This window comes from Momordica charantia, assembly GCF_013281855.1.
Source record: "Momordica charantia cultivar OHB3-1 chromosome 8 unlocalized genomic scaffold, Mcharantia_2.0 BLBB01000008.1, whole genome shotgun sequence".
In the NCBI taxonomy this organism is placed as follows: domain Eukaryota; kingdom Viridiplantae; phylum Streptophyta; class Magnoliopsida; order Cucurbitales; family Cucurbitaceae; genus Momordica; species Momordica charantia.
In genome coordinates, this window is record NW_028275166.1 from 8,060,592 (window position 1) to 8,084,784 (window position 24,193).

Genomic DNA, 24,193 nt, shown 5'->3' on the forward strand with positions numbered 1-24,193 from the left:
TTTTCAAGTTTAAAAAACATTTTTAAAATTGTGTACAATAAAATTAAAAATTTGGATTTTTGTTTTTTTCTTTGGTGCGTGTACAATTTTTTCCAAAATATGAATAAAAATGGTTATTTTAATATTCTTGATTTATAAACACATAATAAATATTAAACAAATAATTATAACACAAAAATTTTGAATACTTAATTTAAAAATTATATTCCATAAATTGTTCTACTGCAAAAAAAACATTACCAAATGGACATAAATAAACCACCCATTCCAAAAGAGTATAAATCATTTCAAAACAGAACAAACAAAACCAACTTTGTCATTAGAAGAAACTTCAATCACCATTCACATTCATAACATTAAGTATTAACCAGTTTCAGAAAACACAATGATTCCTTCCTCTTCCCATGGAAACAGAGTAAGAAAGAAAAGCAATTTCAAGGAAGAAAAAAGCAAGCAACCATTTTCTTTCTACAAAAGTGAGTAAAAAGTGGTTTTCTATATATAAAAGTGCTTTCTCTTCCTCTTCAAGTAGTGAGGATTGGAGGGAGATAGTTAGATTTGGCACCAAGAACTCGCGCCTTGGTATCGGGGAAGCACTCGAATCCTGGAAGCTCTGTAACTTCACCATCTTCAGAGATGCCAATGGGGTAGCGAAGCAAGTGGCCAGGAAGATCATGCTCAAAACTCTCGCTCGAATACAGATCCCAATATTTATCAGCAAGTTGGTTCACTCTTCTCACACACTCAATGCTGTCTGGGTAGAGGAAGGATTCATGGAGCAGTCCTAGATGTTCGTACCATAATGCCAGGCGGAAGCCATGGATTTCGCCTCGCGCTGGCTCTCGAGTTGACAGATGAAATGGCTGGTATGCTCCCATGGCTATCTCTGAGTCCCTGGCGCCAGACATTGATCTTTGGTTGATGTTGGCTGATCCAACGATTATGTATTCGTCATCAACTGTTTGGAAGTTGCAAGCCATGACCAAACGTTAGCTTTGTCAAAAGAGATTTATTATGACTTTAGGGACCACTTCCATAGTAGACTAAAAGACTTGAGTCAATTATAAGTTTGGTGGGGAGGAATAGGTTTAAATACTATTTTAGTCTTGGTTCCTTCTGCTTTCAAAACATTCATTTTGATTTTTGAAGTGTCAAAACTTCCATTTTGATCCTTCTACTTTTAAAAATGTACTAATTTGTTCACATTTACAAAAGTTTAACACGAGTTTTATAAACAATAAACTTTTTAGTAAAAATTTGTGTCTACATTTCAAAAATTTAGAAAGTGAAATGTCATGCTAAAATTATGATTCAAATAAATAAGATAAAAATAAAAATGAAAATGCCAAAATAGTCACTTTTTTAAATCACAAGGACCAAAATAGACATGATTCAAAGAAATAAGATAAAAATAAAAATGAAGAGGCCAAAATAGCCCCTTTTTAAATTACAAGTACCAAAATAAACGTTTTTGAAAGTACATGGAAAAAATGAACTAAACTAGAAAGTAAGTGTACCAAAATAGTAATTAAAACAAAGGGGTACATCTAAAAAAACGAGGGTTAGAAAGTGTATAGAAAGAGAGTGGTAAGAATAGCTGTGAAACCGAAAGAGAAAGATGAGTATGTAAGGAGAAAAGAATGGTATAGAATGAAATAAATCCACAAAAGAAAGTCTAACAAAGTTACTGATAAAACTTAGATGCTTATTGGTAAGTAGGACCAGGGTTAAAAATTGACAACCAAGAGATAGGTAAGTAGGACCACGGTTAAAAGTTGACAACCAAAAAAGAGGAATGCATGAATAAACAGAAATCAAATAGAAAAAATAGCTATCAAATTTTGAATGTAGTTTTATGAAAAAAAAAAAAAAGCATTCTTATTCCCAGGAGCAAGAGAAAGTGAAGACTTACCAATCATCATCTTGGCATGAACATAAATCATGAAGCGCCTGGCTTGCTGGGCTCTAAGGTAATCAGAATTTTCTTCAGGTGCTTCTGATGGCTCATACTCGCCAGGCTTTTTAACTTCCCGATTGCCAACGCAAAAGAATGTCAGATAGTTTCTAGGATTCTCTTCAATGCCTTTAGCTCTGAGAGCCAAAACTATATCTCTATACATCATCTCCATCGTCCTCCTTTGCCAGTCTAATATCGCCTGAACCGTCCCCCCCTCAGGCAATCCTTCTGGCCACATTGGCACAACAATGTACACACTGAACCTCTCTCTGGCTTCAATCTTGCTCACAATCTTAAGGGACAGTTCCTTTGGGATCAGATGCAGCGCATTGATCGTCTCAGGCTTCACATCAGAGCCCCTCCATTCAAACGAGCTTCCAAGGAAATACTGGTTTTCAACGTATATGAAGTTTTTTGCTCGTCGGATGGCATGGATGTAAGCATCCTGAATGCTCCGATCAATAATGTTGTCCTTTCCACTTATAAGCCCTGATTTGGCTGCCTCTTCAGGCGAGTCGGGGAAGCCGAAAGCCGCCCCGCCATCGATCGACCTGAAAACTTGAACATTCCAGCTGTCGAAGTCATCCGGGAACGTCACAGGCGACGGGGTGATGAAGATGTCATCAAGATCCCTCAGTTTGACAAGCATATCCTTCCCACCCTGCTTCCTCCATCTCTGCTCAAAGTTGAACAAAACATCCCACGCAACTGGTCCTTCGAGGCGGGAATGGATGTCGTGCCACGGCTCTCTCGGACCGCCCTTGTTTATGGAAGTACCGGTGAAGTTTGGCTGATGGAAATCATCATGGTGGGCAGAATCCAACGTCCTGAAAAGGGAGTGAAAAGGGGTATCATACCTTCCATCGCAGAGGTCAATCCCACCAACAAAACTCACAATTCTCCTTCTGTTTGGATCCCCATTAGGCAACCCACTGTCCACCACAACAGTCTTCTGGTGATGAGTGAACATAGTCCCAACCGCTATGTCCTGAATAACGTTGGCCCCATCATCAGGATTACGAGGGCACAGCACACAGTGGACATCAGTGTTCTCAAAGTACTTGGCAGTGTCTTCATCATGAGTTGCCATGAGCCCCTCCTCCTTCAAAACGGGCACAGAAGTTTTATCATCCCAAACAAGCAAAAGAACTCTAACTCCTTCACTCGCCTTTCTCTTAAGCAATTCGCCGAGCATTACGTCTCCACCAGGCTTTGGCCTCCTTGTATCTCTCACCAAAGAAATCTCAGTGTAAACAGACCATCCAGTAATGTAAATCAAGTGTTTTGCATTAGTAATTGCATCAAAAACATCCTCCCAACACCTATGTGGCTCGTAAAACTTGCCTCCGGCAAGAGGGATTCTGGGAACAAAATTGTCGGGAACGTGGGCATCTTGGTAAAGAGTTACCTTACAGCCTCGTCTCTGAGAGAAATAAGTGTAGGGAACTCCAGGAAACTTGGGGCTTTTGATGCCACGGCCCCAATTTCGATCCTTTGTGACATCGAAATACTGTAATTTGACGTGAATTTTGGGGTCCCCGCGAATGGGGTTCTTGCTTTCGTCGAGGATTGGAACCCATGTGTCGACTTCTTGGCCGCTTACGATTTCTTGGACGGACAAATATGCTCTGCCGATTAAGGTTGCTCCGATGGGATTGTCGTCCTTGACAGTGAAGATGATGTTGGAAGCCGTGTGAGCGCAGTAGATATGGAAAGTCTCGTACCATTTTGGGTTTGAATGTTCTTTCTGAAGAATTCTTGTTCTTCCAACTCTGGCCTTCTCTAGATCAATGGTTGCATAGAGCTTTGTTAATCCTCTGCCAAAACCAATTGCTTCTTCTACGTTTTCCCTCAACTGCACGTCAAAATTCCAGGATAAATTACAAATTTAAGTCTCTGTTAACATTTCACTTTTAGTTTTCAACTTTTTAAATTACGTTTATTTTAGCAATTTTTTTTTAATGTTTTTCACTTTTTTTTTTTAAAGTATAAATTGGACATTGATTTCATATTCATCGAACTCAAAATCTTTTGGTCGGTTGAAAATATATATCAATTATCATTAAGTTATACTCGATTTGACTATAACAAAAATATTAATAAATTAATTAATAGTTTTTAAGATTGAACTAAATATTTTGTTGGTAACTTCAATTGGTTTATAACTATATTACTAAGGGGCAACTTGAGATATGACAAAAAAAGTTAGGAAAATAAACAAAATAACAATAAGATTTAAGTTTTTCAAATATAGCATTTTTTTTGCAAAAAAACGAAGGCCCACGTTCTAAATTACAAGTATACCCTGTAGGCCATACTTTTGATTGACTTCTGATATACTAATGATTGACAGATATACTCCTGATATATATGTGATATATGTTTGATATATATAAGGTATGAAATTGATTTACTTCTGATATAACTATGATATCTACTACTATAGGTGACATAGAATTGATTGACTTCTGATATATAATTGATTTACTTATGATATAACTATGATTGACAGATATACTCCTGATATATATGTGATATATGTTTCATATATATCCGATATGAATTTGATTTATTTCTGATATAACTATGATATATATTACTATAGGTAATATATAACTGAATGACTTTTGATATACTATTGATTTACTTATGATATAACTATGATTGACAGATATACTCCTGATATAATATGTGATATATGTTTGATATACATATGATATGAAATTGATTTACTTCTGATATAACTATGATATATGTCTGATATACATATGATATGAAATTGATTTATTTCTGATATAATTATGAAATCTACCAATTATTTCGAACATATTACCTCTAACATATGTTTTTTGATATACTACTAATATATGAAATAATTTTTTTTCCAGATAAAAGCAATGGTACAAACACGAAAAATAAAATAAAAAAATATCGTAAAAAATGTTGATGTCGTTCATCCCAAAAGACAACATAAACAAACGCCAAAAGTTTTGTCTATGAAAAAACGGAAAGCTTCAAAGATATTATCTCCAAAGACACGACAATCACCAAGAACGAAGATTGATGTCCCAAGCTTTTACCTAAAGATTATACAAGAATGAAACTTACGCTTTTCTAGACTGTTGGAATTATGCTTCTTCTTTTATAGAATTTTAAGAATGACATTGTTGGTCTACTTTTGGTTTATGCTACTGATTCGTTTTGATGTTTAAACTTTTAAGTTTTTGGTTGAAGGACTTTGCTGGTGATTTGATGTTGATGTTGATACCCAAGAATGATATTTTAAACCTTTTAAGAATGACATTGTTACTGATTTCATTTTGATCTTTAAAACTTTAAATAAAACTTAATTGTACTATTGATATATGTACGATGTATACTTGATATGTCACTGATATATTATTGATATATAGAAAAACCCTAAGTTTCTATTTACCTCTAATTTCTAATTGATTTCTCATTCACAGTAATTTCGAAAATCACCATTGACGTTCACATTCACGTTCCTTTCAAGTTTTCTTTCTCATTTTCAGTAAGTATCAAATTTTTTTCTCATTTTCCATGCATGTCAATACCTACTAATTTCTAATTGATCAAAAAAATACAAGACAAAAGGTTAAAGCAGGTAAAATAGTGATTTACTATTATATAACTGATATAGAACTGATTGACTTTTGATATACTATTGATTTACTTCTGATATACTAATGTTGTCAGATATACTCCTGATATATAATAACGAAGCGATAACTGAAAAGGGTAATTTGGGAATACTGAAAATTTTAAAATCAGGATTTTGAAAAAAATATTATATCTGAAAATATCATGCTATTTTGTTAAATATAGAAAACTTAGCTACCCATTACAAATCCCCTATTACTAAATATAGTCCAACAAATTTTTAAATTGAGATTCAATTTTGAAATTGCAACCATATGAAAACCTTAAAAATAACAAATTCAACCTCGTTTTTTCATTGAATTCTTTATTTACAAATTTTTATTTTCAGATCATCGACCTCATTTTTAAATCAAATTTCAAAACAAAACTATTTTTCTCTAATGTTTAAAATAAAATATGTTTTTAAAAAAGAAGATAACGAAATAAAGAAATAAACGGAGAAAGTAATATTTACAAATTTAATTTTAAAAAACATAAAATTAAAACCAAACAAAATAATGATCAAATTGGTTACCTTGGTGAAGATATTATGACTGGAATGCAGCTTATCCACTTCATAAATGGTGACATGAAGGGTTCCATGGAGTAGAATATGAGCCATCTCTCAACTGCAACGACACATTAATTAAGCTAAATAAATTAACATCAAGTCTAGCCATACATGTAAATGATTTGAGAAGAATTATACATAAATAGTAAAATAATATTTCTATTTTTTTGCTCCTTTTAATTTTGAAACTGCTTTATTCTAACACCCATTTTACAACTTTTCTCATTTATTGGTATTGTTTCTCATTTCCCGTTTTTAAAAAATGTAGTCAGTGGGTAACTATTCATGTTTCTCACTTTTCACTTTTAATAAATCTTTTTAAAATTGTGTAAAATTTTTGAAAACAACGAAATTAAATTTTTTATTCCTATTTCATATTTTCAAATTTTTAAAAAATATAAATAAAAGTATTATTTTTTTTCTTTTTTTTTTTTTACCTATAAAAGGCATAATGAATATAACATAAAATTTTAATTTTCACATAAAACTTTTTATTTTTATAATTTAACATTTTAGAGGATCAAATAAAAAAAAAATGTTAACAAAGGTGTTGTAACAAGAAATAAATAAAAACAATAAACAATTAAGATACATAATTCTAATTTTTTTTAATTAAAAAGAGAAACAAGACATAAGAAAAAACGTTAGCAAATGTGCCTAATATTTTGATTCGATTTTCTGAATTTAAAGAAGTTGATGAAATTTATATGTAAAAATATGCATTTTTTAAATATTAGAACATCCTGTGGAAAGTTGAAACTAACAAACTACAGCATAACATTGTATGGGAAAACGACAACGGAATACTGTTAAAACGATGTTTTTAATAATATCCTTTTTTTTCTTTATTATTATTATTATTTTGAAAAGGGACGGAATAACTATAATTAGCCTTCACTTTCTAAGGCAATACATCCAATTTTTTTTTTTCTTTTGACATGAAGAAAACTAAAAGTTTGTCTTCGGTTAAAAACAAGAGCGTATAAAATTTTATACTAATTTGTGTTTCTTCAACTTTTAAAATAGAAAATTATATGTTAAAAATAATATATATATAAAAAAAAGTTTTGTGTCCCCTCCTAAAAATCTCTAGTCCCACTCTTTGATAGGTATATATCATAAGTTACATTATAAGTTTAATGTATACGTTGAGCAGTATATACTTTTAATTATAAATTTAAAAAGGTATGATTAAGTTTTTCTAACTCTAGAAAATGTTTCTACTTAATTAATATCATTAACAAAGACACTATTTTTTTTTTTTTTTGAAACAAAGACACTAACCTAACATGCCTTTTAGGTGTACTGTCAAAAAAAAAACATTTTAGTCTGTTACCACTTCACACCAATCCACACAAAATAATTTGATATTTAGAAAAAATAATAATAATTTGGCATACAACTATTTACCTAAATAATACGAAAATAAATATGTATCTTCAAATATGGTAACAAATTTAAAAGTTTACAAAATCAAAATCAAACTCAAATTCAAATTGAAATAATATATTACACATTACAAAAAGTCACGCTTATTTTTCAAAAAGAAAAAAAAAGTCATACTTATGTACTCTATATTTAAAAAAGAAAACAAAAAGTTGTGATGTTTTTTTTACAATGTGTTGTGTAGTAAAACTTGTCTTGATTGTATCATCAAAAAATATATATAATAATTAGGTCCAAGAGTATAATTTAAGCCAAAGTAATTTGTCATGGTTATTAAATGTCATATTTATGAAGAAAAAATATAAACGAAAGTTGGTTTTGTAGTACTACTTCTAAAAATATTATTTTAAGATAATTATAAAAAATTGAAAACACTGAATAATATTCCAGAGTATGCGTGACCAATTAATAAAAATTTAAGGTTAAAAAATACTTTTAATCTATGTACTTCTATTTAAATAATAATTTAGTTTTTCAATTTTAATTTGTAACGCACCTGTCCTTTCAAATTAAATAACAATTTAATCTTCAAACAAAATATATAATAATTTAATTCTTGTAATTTAAAATTTGTAACAATTTAATCTATATTGTGAAATAGTTTCTTATATATTAGAGTGCTAAACAATATTAGATTATTATACGATAAAACTTGAGACTTAAATTTAATAAGATTTTCTAGATAGGACTACTAAAATAAAATAATAATAATAAATAAATAAAGAGGTTAACACGTGGGACGGCCTGGAATACAGAAAAAATATCCAAAATAGCTACGTACGGATTCCGCGCTCTCGACGGCTCTCCGACTAACGGAGGTCGGATTCGCAGGACGTCTCGCCGACACTAGATCTCACGGCGACTAATCGCCGAGGAGATCGGTGGCATTAGGCTCCTCCGACGGGGATGGCGTCGGAGCTCCGGCGATTAGAAAGATTCTGTAGACTAGACCAGAACGATCCCCATCGACTAATGATTTTAAGATATAGTCGAAGACGATTCAAGAAGTAAACGCGATCCAATAGTTGAGCGAACGCATAGAGAACAGAAATCGAGTTAAAATAAGTTAATAGAAGAGCAGAAGAAGAAACTAAATACCTTTCAAATCGGATTTTGCAGATTCGTTTTCTTGAGCTTGAGCAGGGGAAGAAGAAGAAGAAGAGCAGAGAGAAGAAGGAAGAAAATGGGGAAATTTGAAAGGATTCCTCTTTTGGATGACAATAATTATATCCACTCTCTACAAAAGGGGCAAATGAGGTAATTGCAATTTCTCTTTCCAACATTTGCAAAAGATAACATTGGCTAAATTATTATTCATTCACTAAAGGTTTTATTTTATTTTATTTTTATGGTTTTTTGAGGTTTTTTTTACCCATCATTTTGGTTCATAACAAAAAATATTTGGTAACAAGGAAGTTATCCTTACTTTCCTACATTTAACTTTAAGGAGTTAATTATCATATCAGTTCAAGTATAACTTTATTATCTATCTCAAAATTTGATCATTCAATATCCACCTCTATAATTGTTGAAATAAAAAAAAAAATCAGTAAATCGTCGTTTAGTCTCTACAAGAGCCAACATGAGCTATTAATGTATCTAACTTTCTTCTGTCAAAGTTAGAAGTTCGATCCCCCATATCTACCATTGTTACTTACCCAAGAAATTTAAGTAAATGCTCAATTAATTGGTAGATTGAAATTTTCCACACAATTGTTAAAGCTTTGACTAAATTGAGGAAAATAGTTGAAGGTGCTTGGAAGTAAATTTTTACCTCTTTCTTCTCTCTTCTTTAGAATCTTTTGCTAACTATGGTTTTAAAATTTCACGAAAGCATTCACATTTACCATTTCAAAGTGTTAGCAAAACAAAAATAATAATAATAATAATAATAAAATAAAAAAATATCAACCAAATATTACTAATATGGACATAAATTAATATACTAATCTTCTTTTTGACAAAAATATAATAATTTTTAATTTATTTAAAAAGTACGAAATACTTATATGTTAATATATTTTTTTTATAACTTTTGTATTTTTATAATTTTTCTAGAAATATCTATTGATGTCAAAATTTCATCGACACATGAGACTTTCATTTCGATAAAATTGAGCCATTAATATTTCTATCATATTTAAAACTTGGTTGCTGAGCTAAAAAGCTTTTTGCCGCAATACACATGGGAGCCATAATGTCTAATATTTACAACTAAATAAATTTGAATGTTAATTATAAGTTCGGTGATTACAGTTTGGAAGTTTACTTTATTTTATTAAGGAGGGAATTAGAATAGAAAAATGCAAAAAGCTGTTTACTTTAGAAAAAAAATATATGCCTTTCCTTCTTGTCAAAATAATTAAATAATAGCAGGAAAAAAAAGGCATAAACATTGATCTTTTAGAATTGGCCAAATGCTAAGGCTCGACTGAGGGAGTAGGGTCCAACCAAATAGAGCCTCAAATAAACTCCCACTAAATTTTAATGACTCCTTTGACTTTTAAGATTAATGATATTTAATGTGACTTTTTAAGTTATTTTAGTACAACATGTAGGGGTGGGGGATCGAACTCACAACCTCTTGGTTGGAGGCATATGTCAATTACCGTTGAACTATGTTTGCTTTGACGTATGGAGTTTTTACACACAATTCTTTTTTTTCTAATTTACTATACATAGGAATATAAGTCAAAGCTCAAGGTACTAAATTTTCGTCGATATTTTTATATGTTCATAAATTCGACATCGATATGAAAAGTGAAACGATATTTTCATTATATATATACATATATATACATATATACATATACACATATACACATATACATATATACACATATACACATATACATACATACATACATATATATATATATATTTTGATCCCACGAGTTGCATTTCTTAAATATAGGAGTAGACTAGTCTAATCGCCCCGTTGAAAACAATATTTTAAGAATAATCTAGATTATTTTTTTAAGTTATATATTAAAAGGTAGCAACTTTGTATTCCAACCTCCACATATTGATTTACTTAAAAAAATTATTTCTTTTAGTCTGAGAATTGGATGGCCTGCCTATGAAAATAATATTTTTAGAAGTATTTCTCATTAAGTACAATTTTCGTTACCACACTATCATTAATGTAAACTGAAAAGTTCAGTTTTAGAACCATTGATGATATGAATATAAACACCAATAATGTATAGGAGATGCCAACATTTCACGTGAAAAAGAAATTCTAAAATATACAATTAAATACAATATTTCATGCCAATATGAATTTAATTCAGTCGTAACTGACACGTACTCATTTCTTTTAAAGTTCAAACAATTATACCTCTAGTTTGTTGTACTAAAGAAATATAATATTTTCATTTCCAAGAAAGACAATATATTGATATGAAGTTGTTTGGATAGAGTAAAAAAAAAACTATACGGTTGTGAGTTGAAAATAGATCTACAGTTGAAAAACACAAAGAAAACAGATTTTCTTAGTATAACTAATAAATTTTTATCATTTTTGTGATATTAATGAAATTGGCACTTTTTGAGAAGATGAAATAATGGCTAAATAAATTTCTTGATTATTTTGAGTGGGACTCACGATCTCTTTAATTTGAGATATGTACCGATTACGGCTGAGTGTTTTCTTTTATCACTTGACATGATATTTCATATTTAGTATAAATTTAAAAAAGAATCATTACACCTAAAATAAGAAAAGGGTGGATCTATTTTCATATCAATATTTAATTATGTTATCTCACCTGCCACGATTGGTGGGTCACCACAAACGTGGCACGAAGGTTGAGGATGCCGACAGAAGCGTGGAGAATCCAACGGTCATAATGAGTCCAACAAAACAAAAGTTGAAAACCCCATCATCATCATCTTGTCGAATTGTATGATAGGGATGGCCTACCATACGTTTAATATTCAACTTTTTCTATCCAATCACGCTGAGACAAATGTCGATGCGTTTAACTTTTATGTATATATAAATAAATTATCTTATGGAAATTTAATATCTTGCTCCATGATCAAAACTCTTAAGTCTATTTTTAAAATGTTAAATATATTTAATCATTGCTAATTCTACCTGTAAGTGTTTAATTTTTTAGGATTGGAAATTTTCAATTGAATTATTATGAATAAAACCTATTAAAACTTGTGAGTCGAAGGCTAATGTATTTAAATTATTGTTAACCTATTCTAACACATGAATGTGAAACATGAAATAAATAGATTTTTTTAATTGCCCATTTATATTTTGTTGATAGATATGTGTCAAGTAGAATCTAAATAGTAATGTTTGTGTGTCCAAATAAGTTTATATATATAATTTTTTTAGTACTTGTATAAATAGATTTATAAAACAATAAATTAATGATATATCAATTTTTAAAACAAAGTTTTAGCATTTTCAATCTCTTTCATGTTGAGAGATGTAACTGAGAATTCATAACATAAAAGGGCAAAATTGTATTTCAAATATTAAGAACTAAATTAAAAAACCAATTAAAAACTATTTGATAGAATTAGCATTTATTTAATTTATATAGTGTGTGTGTGTATATATTTTTAATGAAAGAGAGAGATGGACATCAAAAAGGCACTCAGAAAGATTGTTTGATTGTTTGATTGTTTGGGCTATTGAGGCCTTTACAGCCCAATATCAGTTATTTCTCTAGGCCCAAAAATCCTTGGGCAGAATTTAGGAGGAGATAACTACAAATATACATAATATTAAATATAACATAAATGTAATTAATAAAAAGGTAAGTCTAAATATGAAAAAAATAATTATTTCAACTGATATTTAAATCAATCGTCAATCAATAATGTTAATCAACACACATCAATATATAATTTCACTGATACTTAAACCAACATTTATCTTAATCATTGTAAATCAATGATAATGTAATTACTATATGATCCATATGATCCAAAGTTAAAGGATGAATAATAAATTTTAGGAACGTTTCCAATTATTTTTTTAGAAAACTAAAAACTTATGAATATTTTAATTAAAATATTGAGTTATAATCGAACTATATCTTATTCTTCCTTTTTTTTTGGAGTTTTGATCGAGGATATATCTCTTAACCAGTTAAATTTTAATGTTGCTTAATTATATCTTTGTTTCATTTACAAAGTATATAAAATTGTTTATTTAACCAATAAGTTATCAAGTGGAGAAAATAAAATAAAAAAAAATAGAAAGAAGAAGGAAGAAAGTTAATTTTGAATAGTGTGTTTAAAGAGGACTAAAAAATGGCATAGAGAGTTGTTGTAAGACATAAATGGGAGTTAAAATCCACATCCAAACAATACAATACAAATAGTTAGGTCAGTACTATAAAATAAAACACCCACTTTCCATTTTCTGATCCACTGAAGAAAAAAAAAAAGAAAAAAAGAAAAAAAAAAACCTAAGTTTTCAAACATCACAACTTTCTAAAACTCAATGTTTGGGTTGGCTATATTTAGAGAGTGCATGCACGAGAAAATGAAAGAGAAAACTAAGTTCTGCACAAACACTTGAGTTTTCTTTCTTTTTTATTGATTTGGTGGATGGCCCTTTATTTAGCATAGTAGGTGTTAAAGTCTTTGACTTTGATTGTGTCGGTTTAGTTCTTGAGTTTTAAAACGTTTCGTGTTGATAACATTGATACTTAATTTTTGGATGCGACGTGACAATTGGACTAATGAGTGTTGATTTGATATAACGTGACACAGGGAATTGATCAACGTGTTAAAATAGGGTAGAGATTTGAACCCACGACCTTTTGGTCAAAGATAGGTGTTTTAATTATTTGAACTATGCTCAAATTGGCATGCTATGTCAATATTTAATTAAGTGATAACTTAATAGAATTATAAATAAAAGATAACTGGAATTTTTTATAGTTTCATGAAAGTTTTTTAGCTAAAATTTGTGATTTAAACTTTATAGTATCATTTTCTTTACTTTACACTATTTTAAGCATTCTTTTTTAAAAAATTTATTTAAAAAGGCCTTTATATCGTTTTGGCAAATTATATTTATACCTGCGTATCGTTACAATCTGTTTCATACAGTTTTCACAATCCAAATTTGTTTATGAAAGAGACGGATCTCGTTGAATTAACATAAACCCAAAGTTGCTAACATGAGCTTAGTTAAAAATTAAGAGAAAAGTTCAACTTTTTACCTCTAAATTCATGTAGTGATACGTCTATAAAAGACACAATATCAAACATATATAAAAGGCACTCAACAAAATATCAAACCCAACCCATTAAAAACATTAAACACAATAAAAAAAATCCAACCTGTCAGCTAAGACATCTATGTCCGACCAGAAGGTCGTGAGTTCAAATCTCCTCCTATACTTATAAAACACAATTAAGAAATCAATATCTCAAAAGATAGTCTCATCCAACTATATTGGATGCATGATGCCCATAGCCCACCATAAATCTTCAAAAAATAAAATATAAATTGATTAATTAAAAGTATTAATCATACCACTTATATTAAGCGCTCTGCTCATGAATCTCTTTTTGTTGTCAAAATATTTTACGTTTTTTTAGTACAATAAAGAAATGAAATGTTAATTTTACAACATCTTAATTGGAGATATATACCAATTATTAAGCTATCCTCGTTTAGACAAAATATTGTACCTTGTACCTACTATATAATGTATACACAATCAAAATTAAAAAGCACAACCCCCATTTTCTCACTCTCTCAATTAGCTAGGGAAGGCTCTCTCTGAGATTGATAGTTTGTGAAATTATATGGCGAAGCAAAAGAAGTTCAGAGGAGTGAGGCAACGCCGGTGGGGCTCATGGGTCTCTGAGATTCGCCACCCTTTTTTGTATGTTTTTCCTCTCATCATCTCATCTTCTCTTTTATCTCTCTCACTAACCCTAAACAGTTTTCTTCTTCCTCTATTTTCAGAAAGAGGAGGGTCTGGCTAGGGACGTTTGAGACTGCCGAAGACGCGGCCAGAGCCTACGACGAGGCTGCCGTTCTGATGAGCGGTCGAACTGCCAAGACCAACTTTCCGTTGGCCGTGGCAGCCACCGACATTGTTAGAGGTAGAGCTAGAAATTTTCATAACAACGTATATACATATATATATGTATTCTTTCCATTTTATGTACTAAAAAAATAATTGTCCTCTCCTTTCTTCTTAGCTCCAACTGTAGACACTACTATCTCAAGTGCAGTTTTGCCGCCGTTATCATCAATTCTCAACGCCAAACTTCGAAAGTTTTGCGAATCTTCGCCGCCTTCCCTAACTTGCCTCCGTCTCGACACCGCGAGTTGCCGCATCGGCGTCTGGCAGAGGCATGCGGGACGTCGTCGAGTGGCCAAATCTAACTGGGTTATGATGGTTGAGCTTGAGAAGAAGAAGAACGACGACGGATTACGAGTGACGATGGAGTCGTCAGATAAGGCCGGTGTGGAGGAGTTGAAATTATCAGGTGCCAGAGAGAGTTCAGATGATGAAGAAAGAGCTACTCTACAGATGATTGAAGAACTTCTGAATAAGATATGATAAGAGATCTCTTTCAATAATTTCTATAGCTAAACTAAAACTTGCATGTGCTTTTGTATTGTTCTGAATTATGATCAAATAGCTTAGTTCCATGTATACATGTGATAAATATTTAAAATAAATGCATGAAAGTTATTTTATTAAACAGATAAATTTTCATGCTTAAACAAAAGATCTCAATGACGCGCTTTTTCGAAGAATCCTGCACCCATGGGAATGATACCACAAAACTCCATGCTCTTGTCACTGCACCATAATATTTTAATGTTTGTAAAGTTACTTAAGGCTACTAATTTCAATGATCTTTTTATTGTTTACTTTCAATTTGAAATTCTTATTCATGAACAAAGAGCATATTCTTAGTTGGAAAAGAAATATATATAAATAGTACTTGAAAATGAAATGATACTATAAAAAACCAGTGTCACATATTTATTCATATGCACAAAAATTGAATGCAGTGTGAAAAGTTGGTTATACATGTAGCACAAAAATGTGTCACAAAATCTAGAATTTCCATTAATGTTGAGGAATTTTCAATGAATGCTAGAAATCTCAGATGGGCATTCAAGATAATTCTTGTTTATGTTGTATGTAAATAAAAGAAGCCATGTGCTAAGGTATTACATTAATTATTCTCATATATTATCACATGCATTGGAGAGTAACAATTTGTAAAAAAAAAAAAATGGAATGACAATTTTGATTTTGTACATTTCATAATTGAGGTGAGCTAGGTGTGGTATATTATTTTCATAATGATTTTGCTTTCTTTTTCCTTTTGAAATCCAGCTTAATTAATTAAGGTCGTTTGATAACCATTTTTGTTTTTGGTTTATCTTTGTGTTTAGTTTTTAGTTTTTGGTTTTGCCTTTAAAAAACAAAAACTATATATATTTGATAACAATTTTTTGTTTTTTGTTTTTAAAAATATAAAGCCAAACATGTTTTGTATCAATTTTTAGTTTTCTGTTTTAAAAAGTTAGAAAATTGAAAATGTATTTTGAGAGAGGAAATTCTATGTAGAGTAGAGATAACAATGATGTTGGTGCAAGTGAGAATGCTTCCCCAATTCTCGTGATCCGCGTCTCCACCGTTTTTCGGTCCAAAAGATATTCTCGAGAAAAATTATCGGTTTTATAATTGTTTTTAATTATTTTTAGAATTTAAGTATAAAAAAAGTGTAATAAATATATATTAATTATTTAAAAAATGGAATCGGGGACGAGGTCGAGACATGATTTGCTATTTTTGAGGCTCAACCCTACGGAAATTTTTGCATCCCCTAGTGTAGAGACATGAAAATGTGAGATGTAAATAAACTTTTGGAACATAAATTTTAGAAAGATAAATAAAAAGATTTAGAAAAGAAAATAGTGAAAGAAAGTTGAAGAAAAAAAGAGAATTTTTAGAGAAAAAATCAATAAAGTCAGAGAGAAAAAGATATGTTAAAGAAAAAAAGAAATTACAAAGAAAGAGAAAAATTATAGTGGAAACCAAAGATAAAAACAATATTCAAAATATAATTTTTAGACAAAATAAATAAATACAGAGATAAATAAAAGTTATAGTAAAAGAAAATTGAACGAGAAAATAAGATATAATTTTCAGAGGAAAAAATAGATTATGAAAAAAAAAGATAAGTTATAAAAGACGAAATTTTAGAGAGAGAAACGCTAGGAAAAATATTAAATTTTTAGAGACAAAAATGAAACTGATCTATTTGAAAAAAAAATAAAAAATAAAAAAACATAAAAATTTAGAGAGAGACAAATAATAATAAATATTCAAAATATGAAAATTTTAGAGAGAGAAAAATGAATTTTGTTGGAAGACATTAAAAAAAAAGTGGAGTATTAAAAAAAATAGATTTTGAAAAATAGAAATGTGTTTTTAAAAAATATATATATATATTTGAAATTTACAATTGATTTTTCAAAAACAAAAAACAGAAAATTGAATTCATTATAAACAACCATCTTCCTAAAAAAAAATAAAAACCAAAAACTAAAAATAAAAAACGAAATAGTTATCGGTCCTTATTTTTAGCTTTTTAAAAGTAACTTTTGAAATGAAAAAAAAAATTAAGATTTTAAAATATTAATTATAAAACAAATAAAGCAGTTAGAAAACATTAAAAAGTTTTTAAAAGTTTAAAAATGGTTTATGAAACGATACTTAATAATCAAAGAATTCTTGGAGCACATTGTATTTCTTATGTTAATGCGTTGATTAAAATCTAAGAAAAATAAGATTAAAAAAACATAATGTATAAATGAGTGTTTCACATTTTCTACCATCGGTAGAGACTTTTTTTCTAAAGGATGGAAGGTAAACATGAATATAGTTCCATGATTAAAATATTTTCATCTTTTTTGTGTTAGGTTAATTTGATACCTCATATATTTATTATATAATGGGAGGTAAGTGTCTACTTAGTCCCTAAAGTTTTGAAATGAACATTTGTAGTCCATGAGGTTTAAGATAAGTGTCTAATTGGTCTCTGAAGTTTCAGAATGTACACTTTTGGTCCTTGAGGTTTAAATTAGGTGTCAACTTGGTCCTGACGTTTTAAAATAAACACTTTTGGTCCCTAAAAAATAGTTTTAAATGGTCTCTAATTTTTTTACTGCTATTAACTAATATTAAAATAACGTAGCAAATTGCAATTAAATTGTTTATTGTAGTTGGTGATGTGGCAAATTATATTAATTAAATAATATATGTCCGGTATGAATGGCGGACGGCGGCGGCACAAACGTGGTGGTCGCCGGAAAAGGATAGGAGAAAGAGAGGAAGAGATGAGGAGAGGAGAGAGAAACTACCATCACCTACACATATATTATTTAATTAATATAATTTACTATGTCAGCAATTACAATAAATAATTTAATTGCAATTTGCCACGTCATTTTAATATTAGTTAATTAACAGTAAAAAAAATCAGGGACTTGTTCATTTTGAAACTTGAGGGACCAAGTTAGACACCTAGTTTCAGGTACGGAAGTAGACACCTATCTCAAACCTGAGGGACCAAAAATATGTATTTTGTCCTTATATAATATTTTAAAAGAAAAACAAGGATTGAAAAAGGTTGTTGGCCAAATTATCCGGATCCAAACTTTACAATCTTCATAAAGGCTGTAGAGTTGCCTTTAAACTCCTTAAAAAAGGTATAAATACTGAACCTTCCGAGGCTCAGCTTGTAACTTTCTGGGAGCAAATTAATTTGACAAAACAAAAGGACCAGTACTGCATCATTTGTAAACCAAAATATGAAGTGGGGTTAGTAGGGGTAAACATCCATCGACCATATCGGGATTTGTGCCAAAATCGATACTGTAAGCTAACTATTTGATTTCGATCGGTTTGAAATTAAAAATATTTTAAGTTTTGTATCAACCGATAGGACGATTGGTTGATTGTAGTCGATTTTTGGTAAATGTTAGAGGAATAAATTGTGATTTTTTTGAATTTATTTGTTCACCCTTGGGACTTTTTTACTTTTAGTAAAGAAAGTGCTCCAATGACTCTTGGAGAAGTGTCATGTTGAAGAAAGAACCTTTCATTTTTATATATGGTGACAAAAATATTCAAAGAGAATTCATCATTTCAGACGATCTCCTCTGCCACTCTTTAACACACCCACGAATGATATGAATATAAATGTGAGTTAGCTCAAAGATTGATGATAACATATCTTTAGAAAACATAATTATTGACCCTTCTAGGAGGAAGATGCTGATAACATCTTTGATATTATTCCTCTTCGAGGTACGAATGCATTTACAAACTCTTGGCTTTATAGATACAAAGAATTGTCAAGAATCTCGTTTTGAAAAGATAAAGAACCTAATAAAGATTCACAATATAAATTGGGTATCATTGTTGATTGGTTTGACATGGAATCCCACGGATATTAATATGATATTAGAACCTTAAAAACTCACACGAGCATTTGGTCCAAAAATGCCCGGCCACCATCTTGAGAGTTTATAATATATAAGTGGACAACTCAAAGTTTTCAATAAGATTAAAACCTTAATTTGACATGCTTTTCATAACTCTCCAAAACCTTAGGATGAAATGTATCTAAACCTCAATACAACTCATGAACTTAAAAGTTGCATAGGCATCAAAGGTGTTTGGAGCTTTCTTTTTTCTTAAAGGATATAAGGGAGTTAATTGTGTCTATTGAAACAATATTTTTTTTATTCTTCTGATAGCTCAACGATAGTTACTTCTACTATTATCAATTTCTGAGCGTAACTTAACTGATTAAGATACTTACTTCTAATGTTGGTCGTGAATTTGAATCTCCACCTCTGTATATGTTGTATTAAAATAAAATTTTTCTTAGACTATTTAGTTGGAACGTAACTATACCCTCTCAAATAGCGATACACATTAAAGCACATATGCATAGGTTGATTTTATCGGTTTGTGCACAAAGGTTGATTTTATCGGTTTGTGCTGCTTAAAAAAATTAGTAAAGTTCATATTAACCTAACAAAAAAAAAAATCAGTTATCATGTTATTTCTACAATTTGATTGTTGGTCAAGCAACACCTAAACACTTATATTTGCGCTAACTACCAACTAAAAATTTAACATCTTTTTAATTTTTCAAAAAATAGGAAAAAAACATTTTCTTTCCTTCGTCAAAAATTTAATGGAGGTCAGAAAAAAAAATGATGCTGATCTCTAATTATTTTTCTCTTTTTAGTACAATAAATTATAGATATAGAGATGTGAATCTTTACCTCAAAAAAAAAAGTATAGGTACCAATTACCGCTAAACTATACGATAATTATTTTTCTTGTTGGCCCCACAGAAAAAATGATTCGACCGCGAAAAATCAGCTCATAGTGATACTATTGATTAATGTCCTTTGCCTTAATGGTTAAGGCTTTTTGTATTATATTTGACCAATCTTGTTCACCTTGTGGTCCATAAATTTCCAAAATCTCTCTTTGAAAAAACCCTTACGAACGTTCTGTCTTTTCCCCTATATAATTTTTTACACTAATATTATGTATATAAATACATATTTCTTGTTGTGAAATTTTTGTAATTTCCTCATTAAATATTTATACATCAATATCACCAAAAATTAATTAAAATATATATATAAAGAAACTAAATATTAATATTAAAAAGAGTAATAAAGTGGGCATAGTTCAAGTTAAGTGATTCTGGGCTCAATATCAAAAGAGATACTTATTTTTTTATTTAAAAAAATTTTTATATTAAATTTTCACGATTTTTTTCTTTTCTTTTTTCACAGCTCCCAGAGAGAGGTGTCCGTGTGATTCACGTGGCGTTTTCAATTATCGTCCACCTTAATATTTAATGGCAGTCCGATTATTTCCTCCTCGCGCTCAGCCATGGAAGCCTGCAAGATATCAGCCATTTCCCTCTATTTCCTCTTCGCCCTCTTCACCTTCTCAGAATGTTCTACATCCATCGTTCATCAGCTTCAGCCTCATCCTCTGGAATCCTTCAAAATCAACAATACCCAGGTCAGTAAAAGGGCTTTCTCGTTTTCCCATAAAATTTTGAAAAAAAGGACCGTCAATGTCATGGCTGTGTTAAATCGCTCAAATTACAACCACCCATTGCTCTGTTTCAATGGATGGATTTCATTGTATGGTTTTATTTTCGGCTCTTGTGAGGAAAAATATAAATGGGTGTTCAAGCAATCGGAGTAATTTGGTCTAAATTTTTCTGACTCCCAAAATCCTTTTGCTGATTATTGTTCTTGTTGTTACAGAATGCTGGGAGCTGTTCGTTCACAGTCACAATAAAAACAAGCTGCTCATCGCCTGTCTACACACGAGACAGGATCAGTATTTCGTTTGGGGATGCATATGGCAATCAGGTACTTTCTGATTTTGAACAAAATTTCAATCCCCAATATAATTTTTTTTTTACAGTTCCATGTTGTTTATGTGCTTGAAGTATGAGTTCTGGAAATCAGGGGATTGTTAGATAAACAGTGAGCTAATTTCAACTCAAATTTTCAATTGCATCGGGTTGAGATGTTGAAATTGCTCAAACCTGGCTAACCAAGACTTTGATTGATAACCATTTCATTTTTGGTCTTTTGTTTTCTCGAATTTAAGCGTATGAACACTACTTTGAACTATTTTTATTTTGTATTTTTAAAGATTTGCAGTTAGTTGTAGTTGGTGATGATCCTGTTTTTGAAGGTATTGCGTTGGGGCTTTCTTGCTACATTTAAAAAGTTTTGGTATTGACTTTGGACACTTTTATTTTGAAGGAACAGAGACAACAAATCTTTTGTTTTCAAATTTTGTATGTAGGTTCTAAGAAGTCCCTGAAAAATGAAAAGCAAGAAACGGTGAACGTTACCTCAGAAATGAGAAATAAGAACGTTACGAAACTGCCATTAGAATTCTCCCATTTTGATACTTGTGTGTTTCTAGATATAGCATGTGGTGTGGTTGTTGTAGACTTGGATTCTTCAAAAGTTGACTTATTTCCTGGTTAAGTTTTTCTTTCCTATCTCCATTATTCTCCAAATGCAACACATTCCCAAGACAACCTTACTTTCATATATTCTTGCTTAGAATTAACAATCACTTAAAGAAGTGGCTTCTCATTTCCCATTATTCTTTCTCAAAACAAACAATCCATCACCCTTGTTTCAGCTTTACTCATCTCTCCTACACACAAACCTCTCTCTATCATTTTTCTCCATTGATTTGTATATCGATTATCGTGTGGATGATTAGGTATACCTACCAAGGATCGATGATCCGTCTTCAAGGGCATTCGAGCGTTGCTCTACGGACAGGTTTGACATAAAGGGACCATGCACATACCAGATATGCTACGTATACCTCTACAGGAGCGGATACGATGGATGGACAGTGGATAAAGTAACCATCTCGGGTTATAATACGAGAACAGTTACGTTTAACTACAACTCAAGGATCCCTAATGATATTTGGTTCGGGTTTAACGTATGCTCTCCGTATCAAGCTGTGGAATCCACTGCAGCAGTGTAGAAAGGATTGAGGTGCAAATTTTCAAACTTTTATGAGAGCTATGAATAAAGTACTTTTATGGGTGAGATGTGTTCTACTGGGAACTATCTACCCGTCTATCCGAGTAAAACAATATAAATTACATATTTTGCTTGTAGCAAACTGTGGAATGTAGTTTTCTGTGGATCTTGTTGTACTTTGTTATCCCTTTTTTTCTTCTTCTTGTTTTTCCTTTTTAATTTATGCTATTGCTGCTGTTGAGTTTGAAAATTCTTGTATATTACAAGGATGATTAACTCGAGTTTTTTAAGTAATGCCGGTAATAAATGTTATATCTACGCATATTACTGTGTACAAGTTTAGGAATGGCAATGGAGTCGAATGCAAGAAGCACGTTTTTCAAGTTCAACAATGGCAAGATTCGAACCATCCATGATAATTTGTGTTTTATCCACTTAACATAAGGTTGGATTGACAATGTCAACGACAATAGAATTTCTGAGTAGGTACGGAAAAAATGGTAAAACCATTGTCTACTTTAAAGTTGAGCATGGCTTCAAATTAAATATCATATACATTTAAATTAATCATTTGAAAGTTTTAGATGAGGAGCTCGAGGGGAAATTATTTGAGCCTGAGGTTGAAAAGAATTTAGAGGATTATTTGTGGCCTGGTTAACTAATTTTTCGAAGTTACGTAAAGTAAAATATGAAAGATGTTTAGTGATCTTGTTTAGAGGATACTTTGTTTTTCTAATTCATTTCACCAAAAATGAAAACTATAGCAAAGAATCAACACTTATTTCTATTTTCGTTATTATTATTTTTTGTAAATAGATGTATTTATAAGTAAAGCAAACTTTTGAAATTAAAACGAACAATGTAATTTTAAGGAATCATAATACCGGCAAGGATCAACCAATCCAGATGACCGATTGAATTGATCCGATTGACAACAAGTGGTATGAGCGACACGAAAATACATATTCTCTCTTTCCCTCCATAACGTCTTACTTACTCATTTTTTTGTCTCACCATTTCTAACCTCTCTTTTTTTGCATTTCACAACACCACGAGGACTTCCCTTACTCATTTGTCTTTTTTTATCTTTTTTAAATTTAATATATCTTTTTGTATTTAAAAAACTTGAGAAGAAAAGATAAATGAAAAGACAATTAAGAAAAAAGGCAGTACGTACCTTTGGAATTTGGATTGTGAAAAAAAAAACGAAAAGATAATTTATTTATTTATTATTATTATTATTTTTTGAAGTTCAACTTTCTACAGTAGGTAGCATCTACCTTTGAAATTTGGATTGGGAAAAAAAGAAATACCAAGGTTTGTTTGTTGCAAGGAGATTATAAGATTTTTTTTTAACAATGAAAAAAATATTCTTTTTGAAATATAAATATGTTATATTGAAAAATACAGTAAAAAAGATACGAAAAACTTGAGAAAAAAAAATTCAAATTGATGAAAAATAGATGATATTGATGGAAAAAAATAGGAGATGTTGATGAAATATTGAAAGTTAATAAATAATGACAAAGCAAGCACATGTCAGATGGTAATTGACATATATCTCCAATCAAGAGATTGGAGATATATCACAATCAAGAGATTGTGAGCTTGGTCCGCTACCCCACATGTTGTACTAAAAAAAAGAAATATTAAAAATAAAGAATCAGTCTTCAAGAGCACAATGTTAGAAGTTTTTTTTCTAATTACACCATGTAGTTTCGTTTCAAAAAAGACAACATGTAGTTTTCTTTTTCCTCTTTTAGAGGGAAGACGACATGTAGTTTAGAGGTAGCATATTCTCGTATAATGAATTCTCCCCATATGGCCTATTTCACATTTATTACCCAATGTAAATACAAAGATTTATGCTTAGCCAGGCCCATATTTTACATTTATTACCCAGAATCCTAATTTTATTTTATTACATTATATGAACTGTTTCTTTTCCCTCTCTCTCTCGTGTTCT

General features: G+C 30.5%; 3 protein-coding genes across 4 annotated transcripts; 2 read left to right on the forward strand and 1 right to left on the reverse strand.

The window, feature by feature from the left end:
* Nucleotides 1–285: 285 nt before the first annotated feature.
* LOC111021129 (phospholipase D alpha 1) lies at nucleotides 286–8,892 on the reverse strand. 2 transcript variants are annotated; one of them, XM_088127575.1, is made up of 5 exons: nucleotides 8,733–8,876; nucleotides 8,416–8,603; nucleotides 6,153–6,246; nucleotides 1,913–3,812; nucleotides 286–958 (listed from the first exon to the last, which is right to left on the reverse strand). In XM_088127575.1, exons 3-5 carry the CDS (start codon nucleotides 6,237–6,239, stop codon nucleotides 525–527), a joined length of 2,421 nt encoding a protein of 806 aa, XP_087983701.1. In that variant the 5' UTR covers nucleotides 6,240–6,246; nucleotides 8,416–8,603; nucleotides 8,733–8,876; the 3' UTR covers nucleotides 286–524. The 2 variants fall into 2 exon arrangements, with proteins under 2 accessions (XP_087983701.1, XP_087983700.1); XM_088127574.1 differs by lacking the exon at nucleotides 8,416–8,603 and having other exon boundaries at nucleotides 8,733–8,892.
* A 5,467-nt stretch (nucleotides 8,893–14,359) lies between these two features.
* SHN1 (Integrase-type DNA-binding superfamily protein) lies at nucleotides 14,360–15,213 on the forward strand. The gene is made up of 3 exons (XM_022297961.2): nucleotides 14,360–14,506; nucleotides 14,590–14,729; nucleotides 14,829–15,213. Exons 1-3 carry the CDS (start codon nucleotides 14,427–14,429, stop codon nucleotides 15,191–15,193), a joined length of 585 nt encoding a protein of 194 aa, XP_022153653.1. The 5' UTR covers nucleotides 14,360–14,426; the 3' UTR covers nucleotides 15,194–15,213.
* Nucleotides 15,214–20,554: 5,341 nt separating this feature from the next.
* LOC111021062 (embryo-specific protein ATS3B) lies at nucleotides 20,555–22,403 on the forward strand. The gene is made up of 3 exons (XM_022297900.2): nucleotides 20,555–20,716; nucleotides 20,968–21,075; nucleotides 21,953–22,403. Exons 1-3 carry the CDS (start codon nucleotides 20,582–20,584, stop codon nucleotides 22,226–22,228), a joined length of 519 nt encoding a protein of 172 aa, XP_022153592.2. The 5' UTR covers nucleotides 20,555–20,581; the 3' UTR covers nucleotides 22,229–22,403.
* The last annotated feature ends 1,790 nt before the right edge of the window (nucleotides 22,404–24,193 follow it).